General features: G+C 39.7%; 1 protein-coding gene across 4 annotated transcripts in view; it reads left to right on the top strand.

Moving 5' to 3' along the window:
* The window catches only part of LIMCH1 (LIM and calponin homology domains 1), a 174,224-nt gene extending 161,879 nt beyond the window's left edge, over positions 1-12,345 (top strand). For all 4 annotated transcript variants that reach the window (XM_041403125.1, XM_041403124.1, XM_041403123.1 and 1 more), the window contains 5 exons: positions 1,725-1,848; positions 3,066-3,143; positions 5,676-5,784; positions 6,676-6,778; positions 9,267-12,345. In XM_041403125.1, coding sequence (XP_041259059.1) covers positions 1,725-1,848; positions 3,066-3,143; positions 5,676-5,784; positions 6,676-6,778; positions 9,267-9,292 — 440 coding nt within the window. In that variant the 3' untranslated portion in view covers positions 9,293-12,345. The remainder of the gene's footprint in view (positions 1-1,724; positions 1,849-3,065; positions 3,144-5,675; positions 5,785-6,675; positions 6,779-9,266) is intronic.
* The last annotated feature ends 3,741 nt before the right edge of the window (positions 12,346-16,086 follow it).

The following is a 16,086-nucleotide window of genomic DNA, read 5'->3' as shown; positions in this document are numbered from 1 at the left end:
CTCAAACAATTTTGGACAGTATGCATATATCTTCAAAACTGGAATGTCTCAGAATAAAAATTTATTTTATGTTAGCAAAGATAAATATGTTAAGGTGAAACTCCTCTTGTTTTCGTCAGAGGTGACAGTTTCTGCAGCAGGTGTCTCGTTTGTAGGCCTGCATGTTCACATTAGCAATTAAAAGGGTTATCTTCCATCTTTTACATAATCTTACATACATATGGGATTTATCTTGATACAAAGAGCATATTTCCAATACTTATTTTGTGTTTTTATAGCTAATCAGATTCTTCATGTCCATTTCAGTCCAGTCAAAATAACGACATGTGATATGTAACCTTTTCAAATCAAGCCTAAAGCGACATCAGCCTCAATTTTGTCATTAGCAATGTCTAATTTATTTTTTTTTAGCTCCCATAAGTATTGATGTTTTTGAAGGAAAGAATTTCCCCAAAGCATTGCTGCCATGAGGGTCCCCCTAAAAAAAAGGGCAAATTCATGAATTTAGCATCATTATCTAATACAAGTGATCAGTGGAAAGTAAATAAGTAGAACTAAAGACAGAAAGTGAATGCAAACTCTGAAATCAAGTTTTAGATTTTTGTTTTCAGTTCAGCATAAAAATTCATTATTCTAAAAAATTAAGTGTCTGTGGATGGAAAGGTTTTCAGTGTTATTACTTGCTCCAAATGCAAATTCAGTCTACTAAACTTAGTAGTTTGTTTTCTTTGTCTCAGTTTTATTGCATTCCTAGTGCTTTGATAAAAGTTGCACAAAGAAAGAAAGAAAGCAGAATGTATATTATCCAGCAATGCAGCCTTGGGGATTTGTAGTAGCAATTAAGCAAATGTAACAGGTTTGCAATTTAAAACTACGTCTGCTAATAACCCTGCTTCAGGGTTTTCCTAGGTTCTTTTCAACAATTTGGTCCTCTGCAAGTATTCTGACAGCTCCTTTCTTTCCTCTTAAAGCATCCCATCCTTGCCCCCTCCTTAAGCCCTTAAATAATCAAGCGTGTGGATTTATTGTTTTGATATCAAAATAGGTGGCAGGCCTTTCATAGGCCCCAGCAAAGTTTTCATTCTCTAAACCAGATGGTTTGCACATGGCAGGGTAAGGCTTCTCTCCAGCTGTGAGCCACAAAATTCATCCTGCAGGGTCCAGGTAATGCACTGTTTCTCAAAGACAGGATGGCTGGCTGCCTGGGTGTCTCACAGGTTGTTGCTTTTTGCTGTGAGGCTGTTGCTGTCACTGAGCCATCTGAAGCACAGAAGAAAATGACAAAGGAATTACTGTTCATCAGCAGGTTTATGGAGAGCAGTGGCTATACACCATCCCCTTAACTCTTGCTAATGAGAAGTTTGGATCCTCCAGCACCATAGATGTTTCCCAGTCTCTGGTTCTTTCTTCATTACGACAGTACAGTATTTTCCCAAGTGTTGTTTGTGGACGGCTGTTTGACCTTGCCCTTTCCCCCTTCAGAAACATGTTCAGCAGCAGGGTAGATCATGTGTATGTGAGGGTAATGCTAAGGAATGGTGTTCCATAGAGGTCTCCTGCTGTAGCATAACCTGTCTCTGACTTTGTGGGGGTTTCTGAGAAGTTTGTTTTAAGGAACAGTACATCTCTCTCCTTTGTTGTGTGCCCACAATCCATGATGGTTTATAAATACTGACAAAAGCATTTTGCCTCAAATACTGAGTTTTCCCCACCTCTGGCTGTAGATGTCTCCTGGAATCAGCAGTTGCTGACAAAGCGATCTCCACAGTGCGCAGAGGACGTTCGACAGAGGCTGTTCCTGGGCCAGACTGTGGGACAGCAACCAAGCTCTGCAGGGGAAGCAAGGAGGTGAGAACATAAAGGTTATTGAAGAGATTGAAAAGTCCTACTTGCTCTGTTCTGCCTTATGCTCCTGCTCAGCATCCTTTATTGGTTGGGTTTGATGAGTCCTGCAGTGTGAAGACACCTTTCATGTCTGGCTTTCCCACAGAGACTGCTAATGTTTATCTACTTGATTTCTCATTACAGGCACCGCGGTTACTAATTTCAGGAGGGAGCACACCCCCTGCATGCCTCCCTCTTCTTTCTCTATAGCTCTTTCAGCACATATCTGCATAACTTTTCATGTGCTTAATGTGTTTTAATTGCCTGAGATGAACATTTATAGCTAATAAGTAGCTAAATATGAGGGTGGGAATGTCAGGATATATATGCCTCTGGTATCCAAGAGCTTCATTCCCCATCTTCCAAACACATACTGATTGCTACTTTTCTAGTCCTTTAAAGACTATACCTTTTAAAAGAAGATACATATAGAGTAGTATTTGCCTACTGCTGTATTTTGGTGAGGTCTTTTTCTTTGCTGCTTTGCCTGTGCTTTTTGAGTAAGTCTTACTGAATGGTAACACCAGTTATTTTGGTAAATAAGAAATCTGTTTGCCTGGTATTTACAAAAAGAAGCTCTGCAATGAGAAAGGAACATCTGTTTTCATTAGCATATATATGAGCACAGACTTCTGCAGAACCTGTTACCTCTATTAAGGTTGTATCTAGTCAAAACTAATGTAGATTGAGGTTTGATTACCTCTTCCTCATTATAAACTGCTTGTGTGTATGTTTGAGAAAATTGTTATTTAGTCTGTAAACCATTTTAAGCAGTTACGGTTTGGATCAGTCCTATGATTTCTGATAACGAAAACCACGGTTTGGATTACCAAGCTCTTTCAGAGTAGCATAGATACAAAATAACCATTAACCAAATAAGCTACTTTTCCATGTGGGTAGCTTCCTTTTTGCTCAGTAAAGGGCCAACGGAGAGTGTAGTGTGCCGTGACGTGACTTGGCTTAACCCTCCCTCATCATGGTGGGAGCTCTGGTGGGTTGGTGGGGTGGGCAGGAGTCTCCACATGGCTGATTACCGTGTGAGTTACCTGATTGCACAGCAGCAAGCAGACTAAGACTCAGAACCAAAAATCCTGAAATTCACTAACTGGAATTTCTCCACACAAAACCTGTTTTTATTTGTTCTTCAGCTGTAGTAATGCATCTTCTCTGCTGTATTTTAGGGCAGGCTATCATGAGAATTTCCGATCTGGGCCATCATCTCCCTGCTCTCCTGCTGCTCTCAGTCAGTCACCCAACAGGTACTAAAGGTCAATAAGGAATTTTGCAGACCAAACACATCTGGTAGTTGCCAGAGTCAAAATCACATTAGTATTATGTGGATGCACTATTAAGTCTGCTAAATGTTGCAATTCCTAGCTGTCCTTGGGATAAACATGTAGCTCCCTGTCCCATGTTTTTTGCCATCTTCAGTGGTGCTACATTTTCAAATAACACAGTTCAGAAAGCAGCTCTAGAACTCTGCTTGATCACTGAAGTTTCAATAAAATTGAAATGGGACAGTACAAACCTCAGTCAAAGTGTGAACTCAGAGCACTTAAGCCAAAGAATGTCTTCATTATGAATAGTCACATGCTCAGGAGTAAGATATGTTCTAGACATTGGCACTTGCTGATTTAAAAATAATTTTTTCCTTTCATTTCCAAACTAGAAACCTATTTGCTTTTTTTCTGATTTTGTTTGTCCATAATCATGCTAATCTCCTAGAGATTTCAGTCTCTCAAGCAATCTGTACATTTTTCAGTGAGTTATGTGTACCAACTCTAAATAAATGTAGCCTGATTAAATCACTGATAATCTGGGATATATTAAAATCAGTTTGCTTATTATATAAATTAATACAGCACAGAACACAGCAAGTTTCTTTCTTTTTAAATTGCATTGTTCTTCACTTTTCAGAGCAAAGCCCTCTGATATCACTTGCATTGATGTGAAACTATTGGGAATTTTATACAATATAAAATTTATTATGTTTTTCTAACCGTAGCTGCAGTTTTGGTGGAATTGCAGATCATTTCCCTGCTACAGGTCACTAGTTATGATAGCTACTTCACATTATTAAGTAGCTATATTCTGATCTGAGAATCTTTTGCATGATCTTTTCCTGAAATAAATCTTAGTTTTGTAAACAATAGATGGGATTTAATTCATTTTTTCACTAAAACATTAGAAAACTCTTAAAAATTTCCTGAGACCCAAGACTTTAATTTGCCCTTGTAGTAACTCTAATAGTGGAGAAGAAGTAAAAACAAAAGTGAACTCAGGAATAACATAGAAGCAGAAGGGTTAAGGCTGTAGGAGGGGAGAAAAAAAATACCCAGCAAAGTTATTCGAAAAGGAAATATAATAATAAGGAATAATAATAATGAAGTAACAAGAGGGTCATATGTCTGTGCTCCTGTGTACCTGGTGGGCTCAATAATTGGAAGGAAGGACAATTTTCTAATTGTGATGAGTTTTTCTGCTGTTTCTGTCTCTCTTTCTCTGTCTCTCTCTCTTTTTTTTTTTTTTTCCCCTAAATGGCTCTTTTGTCACGCTGCAGTTCAGATTTTTCTCTGTTGGTGGCTTATTATGTTGCTGCATCAAAACCTTATAGCAAGAGATTGTAAATTTGTTTATCTGAGTAGGATTTCATCAAACTGTCTTTTCAAAACTCATGAAGTATCACAGAGTTTCTCTCCCGGTTTCAGCCCTGGCTGAAAAAAGCATGGATGACACAGAATGACAGGGGATCCCTTTTGGTCTCAGGTTCATCTCACTAGGCCAAGCATCAGTTCTGGCAGGCTGCTAAGTGGGAGAGACGTGAAGAGCGTGAGACCTGTAAAGTGGGCACCTGCACTGCTATTAAAACCATTATGAGAAAGGGCACCAGTTGTTCCTGGGGCTCTGAACCTTCACCCACCTGTCATCCAACAGCAGATTTAGGAGAGATGTCTAGACAGTCCTTCAGGACTGCTGAAGGTGCAAGTTGAAGTATTTTCTGCATTGCAGCTGGAGATCCAATTTCAGGTTTTCCCTGTCTACTTATAATCTTAAGTGGCTGCAGCAGCACAGACTGAAATGAGTCAGCCAGTGCCTGGTCTGTGCTACTGTAGTTATGCTGTCACTATTGGCTTCACCAGCTTGATTGGGTGCAAGAATAGCATCCCTGTTTTCTGACTTGCAGTGAGCAAGTCCATTTGTAAACAAATTGAAAAAAATTCCAGGCTGAGAGTCTGACTCAGGTAATTTGTGTGAATTGCTGTGGCACTGACTAGGTCTAAATAACCTTTACTGTAAGGGTGGTGAGGCACTGAGGCAGATTGCCCAGACAGACTGTGGACTCCCCATCCCTAAAGGTGTTAAAGGCCAGTTTGGATGGGGCTCTAAATAACCTGGTCTAGTGGAAGGTTCTCTACCTTTGGCTGGGGGTTGGAACTACATAATCTTTAAGGTCCCTTCCAATCCTAACGATTCTGTGAATCCACAGGCATGGTTCCCTGTCACCCAGGCCTCTGTTAGGAGGCTTGCATCTCCCTTGATCTAGCACAGCAGACTGGCAGTGCAATGTGTCTGAGCTGCTGTGCATTGAAGCATTTTAAGCCCTTTCTTGCTTATCTGGAAGGTAGATGTGCAGGTGGATTCAGTAACATGGCTGAAGGGTCAATGTGTATTTATATAAACTCCTCCAGTGCTCCTTCTTCCCATTCTGTCCCTCTTGATAAACCTATCTAAATATTTGGCTTCATTTTATCATCAGTTGCAGCGTTCTCACAGCCATGTTTGCCTCCTAGGTCTGTCAGCGGGAAGAAGCTTTGTTCTACCTGTGGTCTCCCTCTTGGAAAAGGAGCTGCCATGATTATTGAAACACTCGGTCTTTATTTCCATATTCAGTGCTTCAGGGTATGGTTCTTGCTTTATTAAGGAAAACCTCAAGTCATGCACAGTGCAAGTAGAGAGTAGATGTGAAACTGAACCTGAGAGGATCGGGGGATTTACGTGACTGTTATGTCTGAGCATGTTTGTAAAGAAGTGGATGTAACACAACTAATGTGTTATTTTGTAGTCAGACACATTAACTAGACTAAAACCTGTGATCACGCAAGCAAACTTAGCTTCTGTACTTACAAGGGGGAAGCATCATATAATTTCTCTATTGTGCTCATTGGTTTTTAAATATAACATTATTTATTTGTGAGTTTTTTAGGTGTTTTTTCTTTTTTCCTTCCAAAAGCGTGATCAGTCCCAAAGCCATCTTTGATTTGCCCCATAGTTGGAAAGCTGTCACTGTGGAATGAATGGTGAATTCTGGCTTCTACCAGAAATATTTCTTGACTGTTCTTGAGTGTTTCAGTTTGGAAATAATCTGAAGTGTTTTACAGAGAAATCAGAAAGTATCTGTTTCCATTATCTCTGGCTCAATTGATATTAGACATTTGTGAAGACTTTCTTGATTTTAGACATTTACCCAGACTAAATCTCTGGCCTCTTTAAACTTTATCCATTACAACTGACCTGCCTCCAGAATGCAGCCTCAAAGTCAGATGTCCCATACAAGAATTAGTCTTCACTTCTGTGTAAGCAGAGGCTGCTGAAATCCAGTCCTAAACACTTCTGAATATATAAAAACCCTCTTACTGGTTTGCAGTGTTCCCCAGGAGTACGAGCTGGGTTCTAGGCAGGTATTTTTCTCACCGTTCCAAGAGCTACTTAAACAAAAGTAAAAATTTGGGAAGAGTTGTGACAAATAGTAGGGCATGGTCTCTCTTACTTTCTCTGTTCTTCAACTGACAGTGTGGCGTTTGCAAGGGCCAGCTGGGAGATGCAGCGAGTGGCACGGATGTCAGGATTAGAAATGGTCTTCTTAACTGCAACGATTGTTATATCCAATCCCGAAGTAAGTACCAAATTCTGGCAGCTCTGACAGTCCTGTGGCCATGATTTTAACTGGCAATTTGTTCCGCTCTGACACTCAGGTGTAGCTTCACCTTGGGAAGAGGAGTCTTCCCACACCATTTTAATGATTTTCTCATATCAGAAAATATTTCCAAACCCATTAAATTTTCCCAGAGGATCTCTGCTGAGCACTATTAGACTAAAGGCTGTTTCTGTGCATAAACATAAACTCCTGTACTATGCACACTCATTGCATGACCCAGAGGCTTGGATATTTCACATCACATGATACAATGCTAATAATTCTACCCAATCTAGGACCCTGGGCCATGTTTGGAGAAGTTCCCATTTTTAAAATCTCTAGGCCTCCCTTTTGTGGACAAAATGGTCATGTAAAATATTAAGAACATTCTGTAACTCGTAGTGAATCCTTGTGATGGTATCCCCAGATACAAGCTAAATAGTGTTGTTTGCCATAAATTTTGAATAATGAGCCAGACAATTGCATGTCAGAAAGAAAACTTTGTGATTTTTCTGCCTTAGAGCAGGTCGCATAAATGTCTTTCCAAGTCCTGGTTTTCTGTGACTGATACCAAATTACTAGAATATTTTGGCTTTGCTCCAGTGTCACCAGTGATGGTCAGTGCTCATGCTAGTCTCCACCTTGTGGAAACAGTGAGATGCAAAACAATAGGAGTAATTGTTGTCTTCCTGTTAAATATTATTTGGTATATTCATTGCCTACAGTTCCAAATGATAAGTGGACATCTAGAGCTCTTTTTGCCTACTATTTCCCTTGCCCTCTCTCAAAAGCACTGGCTGTAAAAATTCAGGAGTAGGAAACGTACCTCCCTACCTTTGCCAGAAGCAAAATGGGTACTTTTGCTCTGGTGCTTCAGGAACGAGATACTTCTCCATTAGCAGAGCTAGAGGGTGCTATTGTATAACTGGTTTTTTGGCGATTTTTTTCCTTAAATTCTGCTAAGAAATGTTATCAGCTTTTTATTATTTATTTAACCTGAAATATTTAGAAAAAGCTTTTTCCCTTTGTGCTTGATACTGTAAACCTTCCTCATGTGGATGAGGTCCTGACCCTTAAAATGCAGATTTGCATATCCAGCTTTCCACAAAAAAAAAGAGAGGAATATCTAAAAGTTATCATTTCCTTTTCTTCTTAGTCCTTTTTGCTTAAATAAAAATCTGTGTCCCTTGAGGATAGATAAAGGCTCAAAAATTATCTGCTTATATGCTGTAGAAATCATTCTCTCCATCGTTATTTCTACAGCAGTGTTACTAGAAAATGCATTAGAGAGGTGTGTGCAGTGTTTCATGTAAAAATGTTTTGTATTTGTACATACCCAGCAGAATGGTAACCAAGTCCATGACAGAGGAAGTAGGTTTTGACAAAATGTATGGCTACTGAAAAATAATAATGGCAAGTGGGTTTTAATTTTTACAACAAATTGCCTCTTCCTGCTGTGTCCACTGGTCATGCAAAATCTCAAAATCCAGTTAGTTGAATTTAAGCTACAGTAACTGTTGTTGACAATTCAAAGGGAGTGCTTGTGACAGAACTGCAAATATTGCTAGTTGTTATTTTTAAACTAAAATTTGATGCACTGCACACCTGAAATTAAGGATAAACTGGTGCAATGTCAGTGTTTTGCCTTTCAGTTCTGGGAATAGTGCTGCAAAATGTCAAATCAGTTGTTTGATTGCATGGCTTGTGCCTTCCTGTCCCCATGAAAGCCATGCAGCAGTGGGCAGAAGTGATGGTCTCTGCCTAACCCAGGGTTAGTCAGTATTGTTTTGGGACACTTATGGACATCTTGATGAAATATTTTGGCTCCCAGAAGCTTATCTGAAAAAATGGACAATTCTGTCTCAAAGAGTCAAAAAAGATGACTAGAAAAGCATTAAGGATTATGTTGTGGTCCAGAGTCCAAAATATTTTTAGTTTTCAGATAAAAGTAGATGGGGTTTTTATCAGTAGGTTGTTTCTATACAACAAAACCTCACAAGGAAGGAAATTCTCTATTCAATGTCAAACACAGGGAATGGTCACAGGTTGATGAGTGTCAAAGGTGAGAAGTAAATTCATGAGATTCCCTATATGGCCAAATAACACAAGGAGTCTGTAGTACCAGGTAGCACAAGCTAGGCACAGCTGAAGATGACTCAGCAGTCCTTTACTTTATTATTTTGCCACTTCAGAGCCTGAAATAAACATACCCACGAGTACTTTGGGCATAAAATAAGATAAAACTTCGTGCAGAATGCATTCAACACATGGCAATGTATTTCCACTGGAATTATGCTGAATCTTTGTAGTGGTTACTGCCCCAGCTTTGCAGGAGAAAGAAAAAAAACTGGCCACAAATATATGTAGCTCCAGATACATTTTTTTTCATTGTGGAGATCATATAGAGAAAAGTCTGTATTTGTTAAAATTTGTAACCAATTACTTGTTTTGGTTTTGTTTTACCTAGCTGCTGGACAGCCAACTACATTGTGACATGACTTTCAGTCCTAATAAATTTCAAGAAGGAACTCTCTTCTCATATGTATCGGCTGCCTCCAGACAATCACTTGTAAAAGCTTGAATCCATGGACATGATGGCTCTCATCTCGTTTTTAAAAACTCACAAAAAAGCTGCACCTGCTCCTTTGAAATGCAATATGTTGGTTTTTGCTTCCTTAAGAAATTTGAAAAATATGTAAGACCATATTTGGGAAGGCAAAGCCTAAGTACTATATAAAAAAAAAAACAAAACACCTTTCAGGTATGCTTATGATACCCAATCTGTTATCTTGTTCTTTTGAAAGTAATAAGAGAATAAACATGCAATAAAGCTGTTTTGTTTTAATATTTCTAGCAATTAAAAAGTTTAAGTTTACAGAACCTTTATAGCATATGCCAACTTGAGCTGAGAAGTAATTTTGAGATAGTATCTAATCAGTGCATTTGAAAAACTAAACATCACAGCACGACTTCTCTGTTATAACTGAAGCTATAACTTTTTTTATACAGAGACTAGTTTGATAATACATCCTGTACTTCTGAAGCATTTTGTGTTTATATTACCTTCAATGGAGGGTAGAAGTTAAACAAATAAATTATTGCACCTTTAGTCATAGGATTTTTTGTTTGTGTACCTCAAGTAATGTTCATGACTATAGCTTAATATTCTCTGAAATAAAGATTTCTTCATTAAACCTAAAGACTGCATACCATTAACAATGGGAAAATTCCCATCAGGAGCAATCCTTAGTAAGTCCAGCAGCCTGTGCTGTTATTAAACTCGATGGGAGGTGATGTGGGGCAGAGCAGCCGAGCAGGCAGACCCAGTGGAGCTGTGAGTCTCCGAGCTGCAGTTTGATGCTGTGGTGAAGCTTTTCTCTTTGGCTTGTAACTTGCCAGTTGATTTGAGTGGGCTGGACATCTGCTCATTCACTTGCAAACATCACACTTGGTTGAAATGGTTTCTCACGCAGAGAAACACTTGTGGTTTGGTACCCCCCAGGGTAGAGAATTAGACATCCTTGAGCCTGTGTTCCTCCATCCACTATCCAAAAATAGTCAGAAAAACCCAGAAGTGTGGAAGATGGGCAGGGAGGAGGCTGGAGCCACAGGCAGAAAAACTACCTTGCCTGTGTTTGGGACAGTTTTCCTTTGTGCTCTTTGATAAAGCATGTGCTCCTTACTAAAGTGATCCAGCAGCTCATTGAAACAGGTTCAGCAGGTATCTACAATACACAAACAAAGTTAGGGAATGTATTGCAACTGTAAACTAGCACTTTTTGGTAAACATTTACTGGAAATATCTTCAAATGGAGGGAAAAAAATCTTTTTCTGCCTTAAAACCACTATAAAACTAAATGAATAGAGATTTCCTTTATCTATGTGCGTATCTGTCATCTTTTGATGTGTTGGTAGATAGAAATGAAGTGGTTATTAGGGAAGCAATAATTCTGAGTTGATCTCTAGATAGCAATTATTTATTGAAATACTAGACAGTTGCTTGCATGTGAGTTGCATAACCATGCAAAGCTGCATGCCATCAAACACACACATGCGATGTCATTGGAGGACATTGTGACTATCTTCTGGAAAGTTACATGTTACTTCCTTAATACTGTGCCTTAGAAAATGCAAAGTTGTTGCACACAGTCAGCAATGACTTATGGATGCAATAAATCCAAAAAGCTGGAGTTCTTCATGGACTTCACCGGGGGAATATTTTTAAGCAAAAATTAAATTAATCAGACAAATGTTTTGGAACTAAAAGTGATATCCTATATTTTGATCAACCACCTGCATGATTTACTGTTTAAAGGTTTTGATAACCAGGATGCTTACTCTCTGCTTGTGGTTGTTATAACATTTTCCCATAAAGAATGTGTAACATGGAAATTCAAGAAGCAGATTTCATAACTGATGTGGTACATATGTATAACTGCATACGCTGCATTAAGGATATGTAAATATATAATGTCTGAACCTAACTTTTAAACGAGACTGTGCATGCTTGTGCATCTATTCGATATGAGTCTCTAGCACTGCTTCACCCATGTGATAGAGTTAGATGTGCAAATCAGTCCCCAAGTGTATCAAAGGTTGGTTGTCTCAGAGGTCAGGTCCGCTTCTCATTCATGTAGGGGTAAGCGCCCAAAGGGCTTAGGTGCATGGTTGGGATAAAGTGCATGAAAGAGGTGGGGAGGGATATTGCATCGCACTGCAGACACATCACTGGGTCTCTGGAGATGCTTAGAAATTGACCCCAGTGTCTATCAGATAGTTTTGTATATGCATGTTTTAGCAAAGTTGATTGTACTCAAAGTGAAATGAAGCAGCGCTCAATGATGACCATTTTTCCCCTAATGAACATCTATTCACCAGCACAGAATAATTTCCAACAGTTTTCTAAATGGTACTTGCCAACTTCTTATGTTTGATTTTATATTCCCTCTGGAATCTTACATGAAAAATTCATTCAGGCTATGATTTTTTTCTTTTTTTTTCTTTTTTTTTTTTCCAGTTTAAACACATTACCATTATACATTTCTAATCAGGAACTTTGAGCACAGAAAAAAAATAATGCTTTCCTACATTTGAACTGCAATGTAAATGTGTTTGTTCCAAAAAATGATTTATTATTACTGAGCAAGTACAGTACATGTAATGGGTTTTAGATGTTTTGGAATTTATTTAGCCTCTTACTACTTCAGAGAACCTGAACAGGTGTCATAACCCATCTGTATTTTACAAGCCCATTTTCATGGTGTATTTTTTCCTCACTCTTGCTATGTAGTGTTATTGATGCAGTACATCTGTAGTTTTCAGTGAATGTCGTAAAGGTTGGTGAACCAGAAGGGGACCATCCTTATCTGCATGTCCATTCAGGGACAAGGATTGCTCTCCTAGCTGGGGCTAATATTGAACACCAATTATGCTAATCTTCCCTTTATTTTATTTATTCTAAAATGCCTCTGGAAATTAGGAAAACTTGTCTAAAACTCAACAGCTTTTATAGTAAATGTATGTTTATAAATAAAATGTTGATTACCTTTGGTGGTGTTGATTTTACTTATTCTAACTAACTTCTATTGTGTGAACCGGGACTGCAGAGTAGAGGCTTCTGCTTGGTTGGGCTTCACTGAGCCAAACTATGTTCCCCAGGAATTAGTATATGAGATAAGATAATAAAAAAGACATAGCTGAGATGGCAAAATACACTGTGGATTGCCAATGAAAGCTGTAGCCCTCTATTCACAAGAGCAAGTGTGCCTGTTGTGGTAAAATATCAACAGAAAAGGCTTTCTGTGGAGAGGCAAACTCAAAGTCCTCAGATCTTTCATCAGTATTGGTGGACTGTGGTTCAGACCTTCACTCAACAAAGCATTTTGTATATGGCAGTGCTAAATATGTGCTTGGTTAATTCCATTTCCACATAGCAAAGATCCTGGAGTTTGTGCTTAGTTTTGCACTTGCTGAGGTATCTCACTAATTCTTGAATTGCAACAAGGGTGTGACTTGTCCAGTCACCAGCAGAAAGTTCATCCAAAATTTTAAACTAATAACTGCCCCTTTTTCTGCTTTTTAATTGGGTCTTAAGTGGATAACAAGTTTGGGTTTGTGCCAATAGAGTATCTTGGTTGTTAGATGAGTCATGGGGATGTACAGACAATTTAATTTTCATTCATTCATTCATTCATTCATTCACTCACTCATTCATTTTTATCCTGGTTCCCTAATGGCAGTGGTGGTGGTCATACACCATTCCTGCGTGTCCATGAAGGCCAGCATTCTCTGTGCTGGCAGAGGCATGCTGGGATTCCCAGCAGTGCCATCGGTGCCCTGTCTGTGGGAGCAGCTTGCTGCCACTGGAGGTTGCTCTGAGGCTGGATTTGGAGGCAGTCAGGCGGCTATTTCTGCTCCAGCAACTCTGCACCAAGGCTGCTTGGCACACAGACAAACACTGTTTGTGACCCTTATGACCGGGGGAAATGGTGGCAATCCTGGTATGATTTTTTGTAATATTTTTATTATTACTATTTCCTGGTGAATGTGACCTGCACAGTCATTTATGATCCTAAAAGGGAACCATTGGGGTGCATTCACCGGGCAAAATAATTTTGAATACCTTGTAAATGGGGAGTTGTGTCACCTGGTCACCTCCCCAGGACCTTCACCTGCAGGTGGCAAAGGCTGCCTGGAGGGCCCCGAGGGAAACCACGGTGCTCACAGGGCCTTGGCATGCCCCAGGAGAGGACTCTGGCTTGTTGAGCAGTGGGATGAAGCTGAGGGCATATGGGAGAAATAGGAGGTGATGGGAGAGAGGAGTGGGCTGTTACAGCGGAGTTCAAACATCAGAGCAGAGGATACCCCACACAAAGAGGGATGTGTGCATGGCACCCCAGGAGAGCTCTGTGCCTCCTCTGCATCCTGTCTGGGTGTGATGCTTCCATCCCTCTCCCCCATCATAGACTGTTGGGACAAGTTCTCAGTTTCCTCCATTCAACCCACTTTGTTTTGCTCATTTTTTTCTCTCCTTAGCAGGTGTTTTGGTGCAGAGGTCATCAGTGAGCACAGACAGGTGCTGGTAGCTGCAGGAGGCTCTAGGCACAGGTGATGAACATCTGTAGCTTGTTTACCTTGTGAGTATTGATCCTGATCCAGTGAACTCTTCTGGAGCGCAGTTAAAAGCAGGCAGCTACCACTTTGTTTAGAAAATTAGCTTTAGATATGGGTCTTGATGGTCCCCTTCCTGGTAATGGAAGGCTGGTCAAGTAGTTACTCAATAAAATTTGCAGAGAGGAAGCCTGCCCTTTACCAGTTTGGGTAACTGGGGAACAAAATGACAAGATGACAGAGACACATCTGCAGTGAAAATCAGAAGGGGTTGTGAATGCTCGAAATGAGCAGATGACCACTATTTGGATGGGAAAACAAAAATGTCAGTAAAATAAATCTCCTGTAAAGGCAAGCAGGTCTCCTATACAGTTTTAAAAGCCTCCGGTAGGAATGTAATTTCATCTGAATTTCCTGATAAGGGGAAATGACTAAACTGGAAGCTGCTCAAGTTTTTCAAGTAATAAGAGCCCAAAAAAAGAGATAGAAGGTACAGGACAGGATGTGACTCTTTCTACAGTACAGTGGGGGGTTGGTAATTGAGGGATTGTGGGGGGTGTCTATTTTCTAGTTCGTGTTTTTTATAAAATGTAGCATGAGTTAAACATGCAAGAGGGAGCTGCTGCTCCGTAGATCTTATGGAATGTCTCATGCTCTGCAAGAGTAACTAGTGAAGCTAGGTAAACCCCAAAGCATATGGGGTTTTAAGTCATTTAGGAAAAAGAACCCTCCATTTTTCAAGATAATCTTATAAGTCACTGTTCACTCATCCATAGAGTCCATCTGCTTCACTGCACATGATGCACTGTAAGTTCTCTTAGCTAATGCCGCATCCATAGTTCACAGACGTATTTTTTTCCTAAGCAGATGACCTGCTGGTTAAAAACTGCAGAAGCCAGTCATGGGTCTAGAAACTAAATCAAAACTAACCAAACTGCAAATCTTTCCTTGAAATAACAGAATTTATCAAATGGGGAAAGAAAGCAAGATTTCAAAAATTCCTTTTTTCTGTTACATCTGATTATAGACAAAACCACTCCAATTACAAGCACAGAAATAGAGACATGCTGCCTACATGTCTGGAAACTATGTGTAGTAATGCTGGAACTGTTGTTCCAAGGACCTGGACTTGGGGGTTTGCAATGGCTATCCCCTTTTTTCAGTGGCCAAGTGCTCTTTGGTTGTCTTTGGGGTGGTTCATAAAACTTTGTGAGTGTGCACAACTCGAAGGGGGTGTTACAATAATCCTCAATATAACAATATGTCCCTATCATGCAAATTGAGGATGTCACCTCCAAATGCACTTTCCTGGGACCACATCTAAACATTGCCTGGTGAGAACAAAGTGGCTATTTTTCCAAAAGATGTGAAATGTAGGGTTTTTTTAAAAATCTAATTACAAATTTTTCTTTGGAAAAATGAATTCCAGTGAGTGATTTGGCATCTGTGTGGTGTATTAATTAATAGTAATGCATTGAAGTAGACTGGGTTGCAGCATGGGCTTTCTGTGTTGGACTTTGTGCAATTATGCAGGTCTTAAAGTTTTTCCTGACTGGTACACAGTGATAACACTCAGATAATTTCCAGCCTGAGGGTGAAGCTCTCTGAACTGTTTCATGAACTGGTGTTCTGGAGGTTTTCTAAAAAACATTTGGCTTGACTCATATTTGATGCATTTTGTGCCCTTCCTGATTCCATGGGTTTATACTGGAGCCATTCTTGGGCGGAGGGAAGTGGCCATGGTTTGTCATGGTCTCTGGGGAGTGGAAGACACTGCTCACAGAGTCTGGAGAGGAAAAGCCTTGCACTGAAGCCAGACATGACCCTGCAAACCCTCTGTGCCCAGCCATGTCCCCGTTAGGCTTTAGATAGGATAAATGTGAAGACAGCTGTGTTAGATAGACATATGAAATGCATTCTGTCTTCTTGTTCTAAGTATTCACAGGTGTTCAGCTGAGTTTAAAATGGATGGATAGAAGGACAGCACTCTGTGTAAAAAAGAAGCCAGTTAACACATATCTTACCCATACTCCTAAATGCATTTTGTATCTTGTTGTTATTTTGACAGGTAGGATGACATTAAGAGGGGATATATGCCACTAACTGATATAATTACAAATCTGTTCCAGTGGGCTGAAGCTGAATTTTAAAATTAACTTGCACCCTCACAAACACAC

The sequence above is a fragment of the Onychostruthus taczanowskii genome, unplaced genomic scaffold (genome assembly GCF_017590055.1).
Source record: "Onychostruthus taczanowskii isolate IOZ18803 unplaced genomic scaffold, ASM1759005v1 scaffold2, whole genome shotgun sequence".
In the NCBI taxonomy this organism is placed as follows: Eukaryota; Metazoa; Chordata; class Aves; order Passeriformes; family Passeridae; genus Onychostruthus; species Onychostruthus taczanowskii.
Note: the sequence above shows the minus strand (reverse complement) of the source record. Positions and strands in the feature narration are given on the sequence as shown.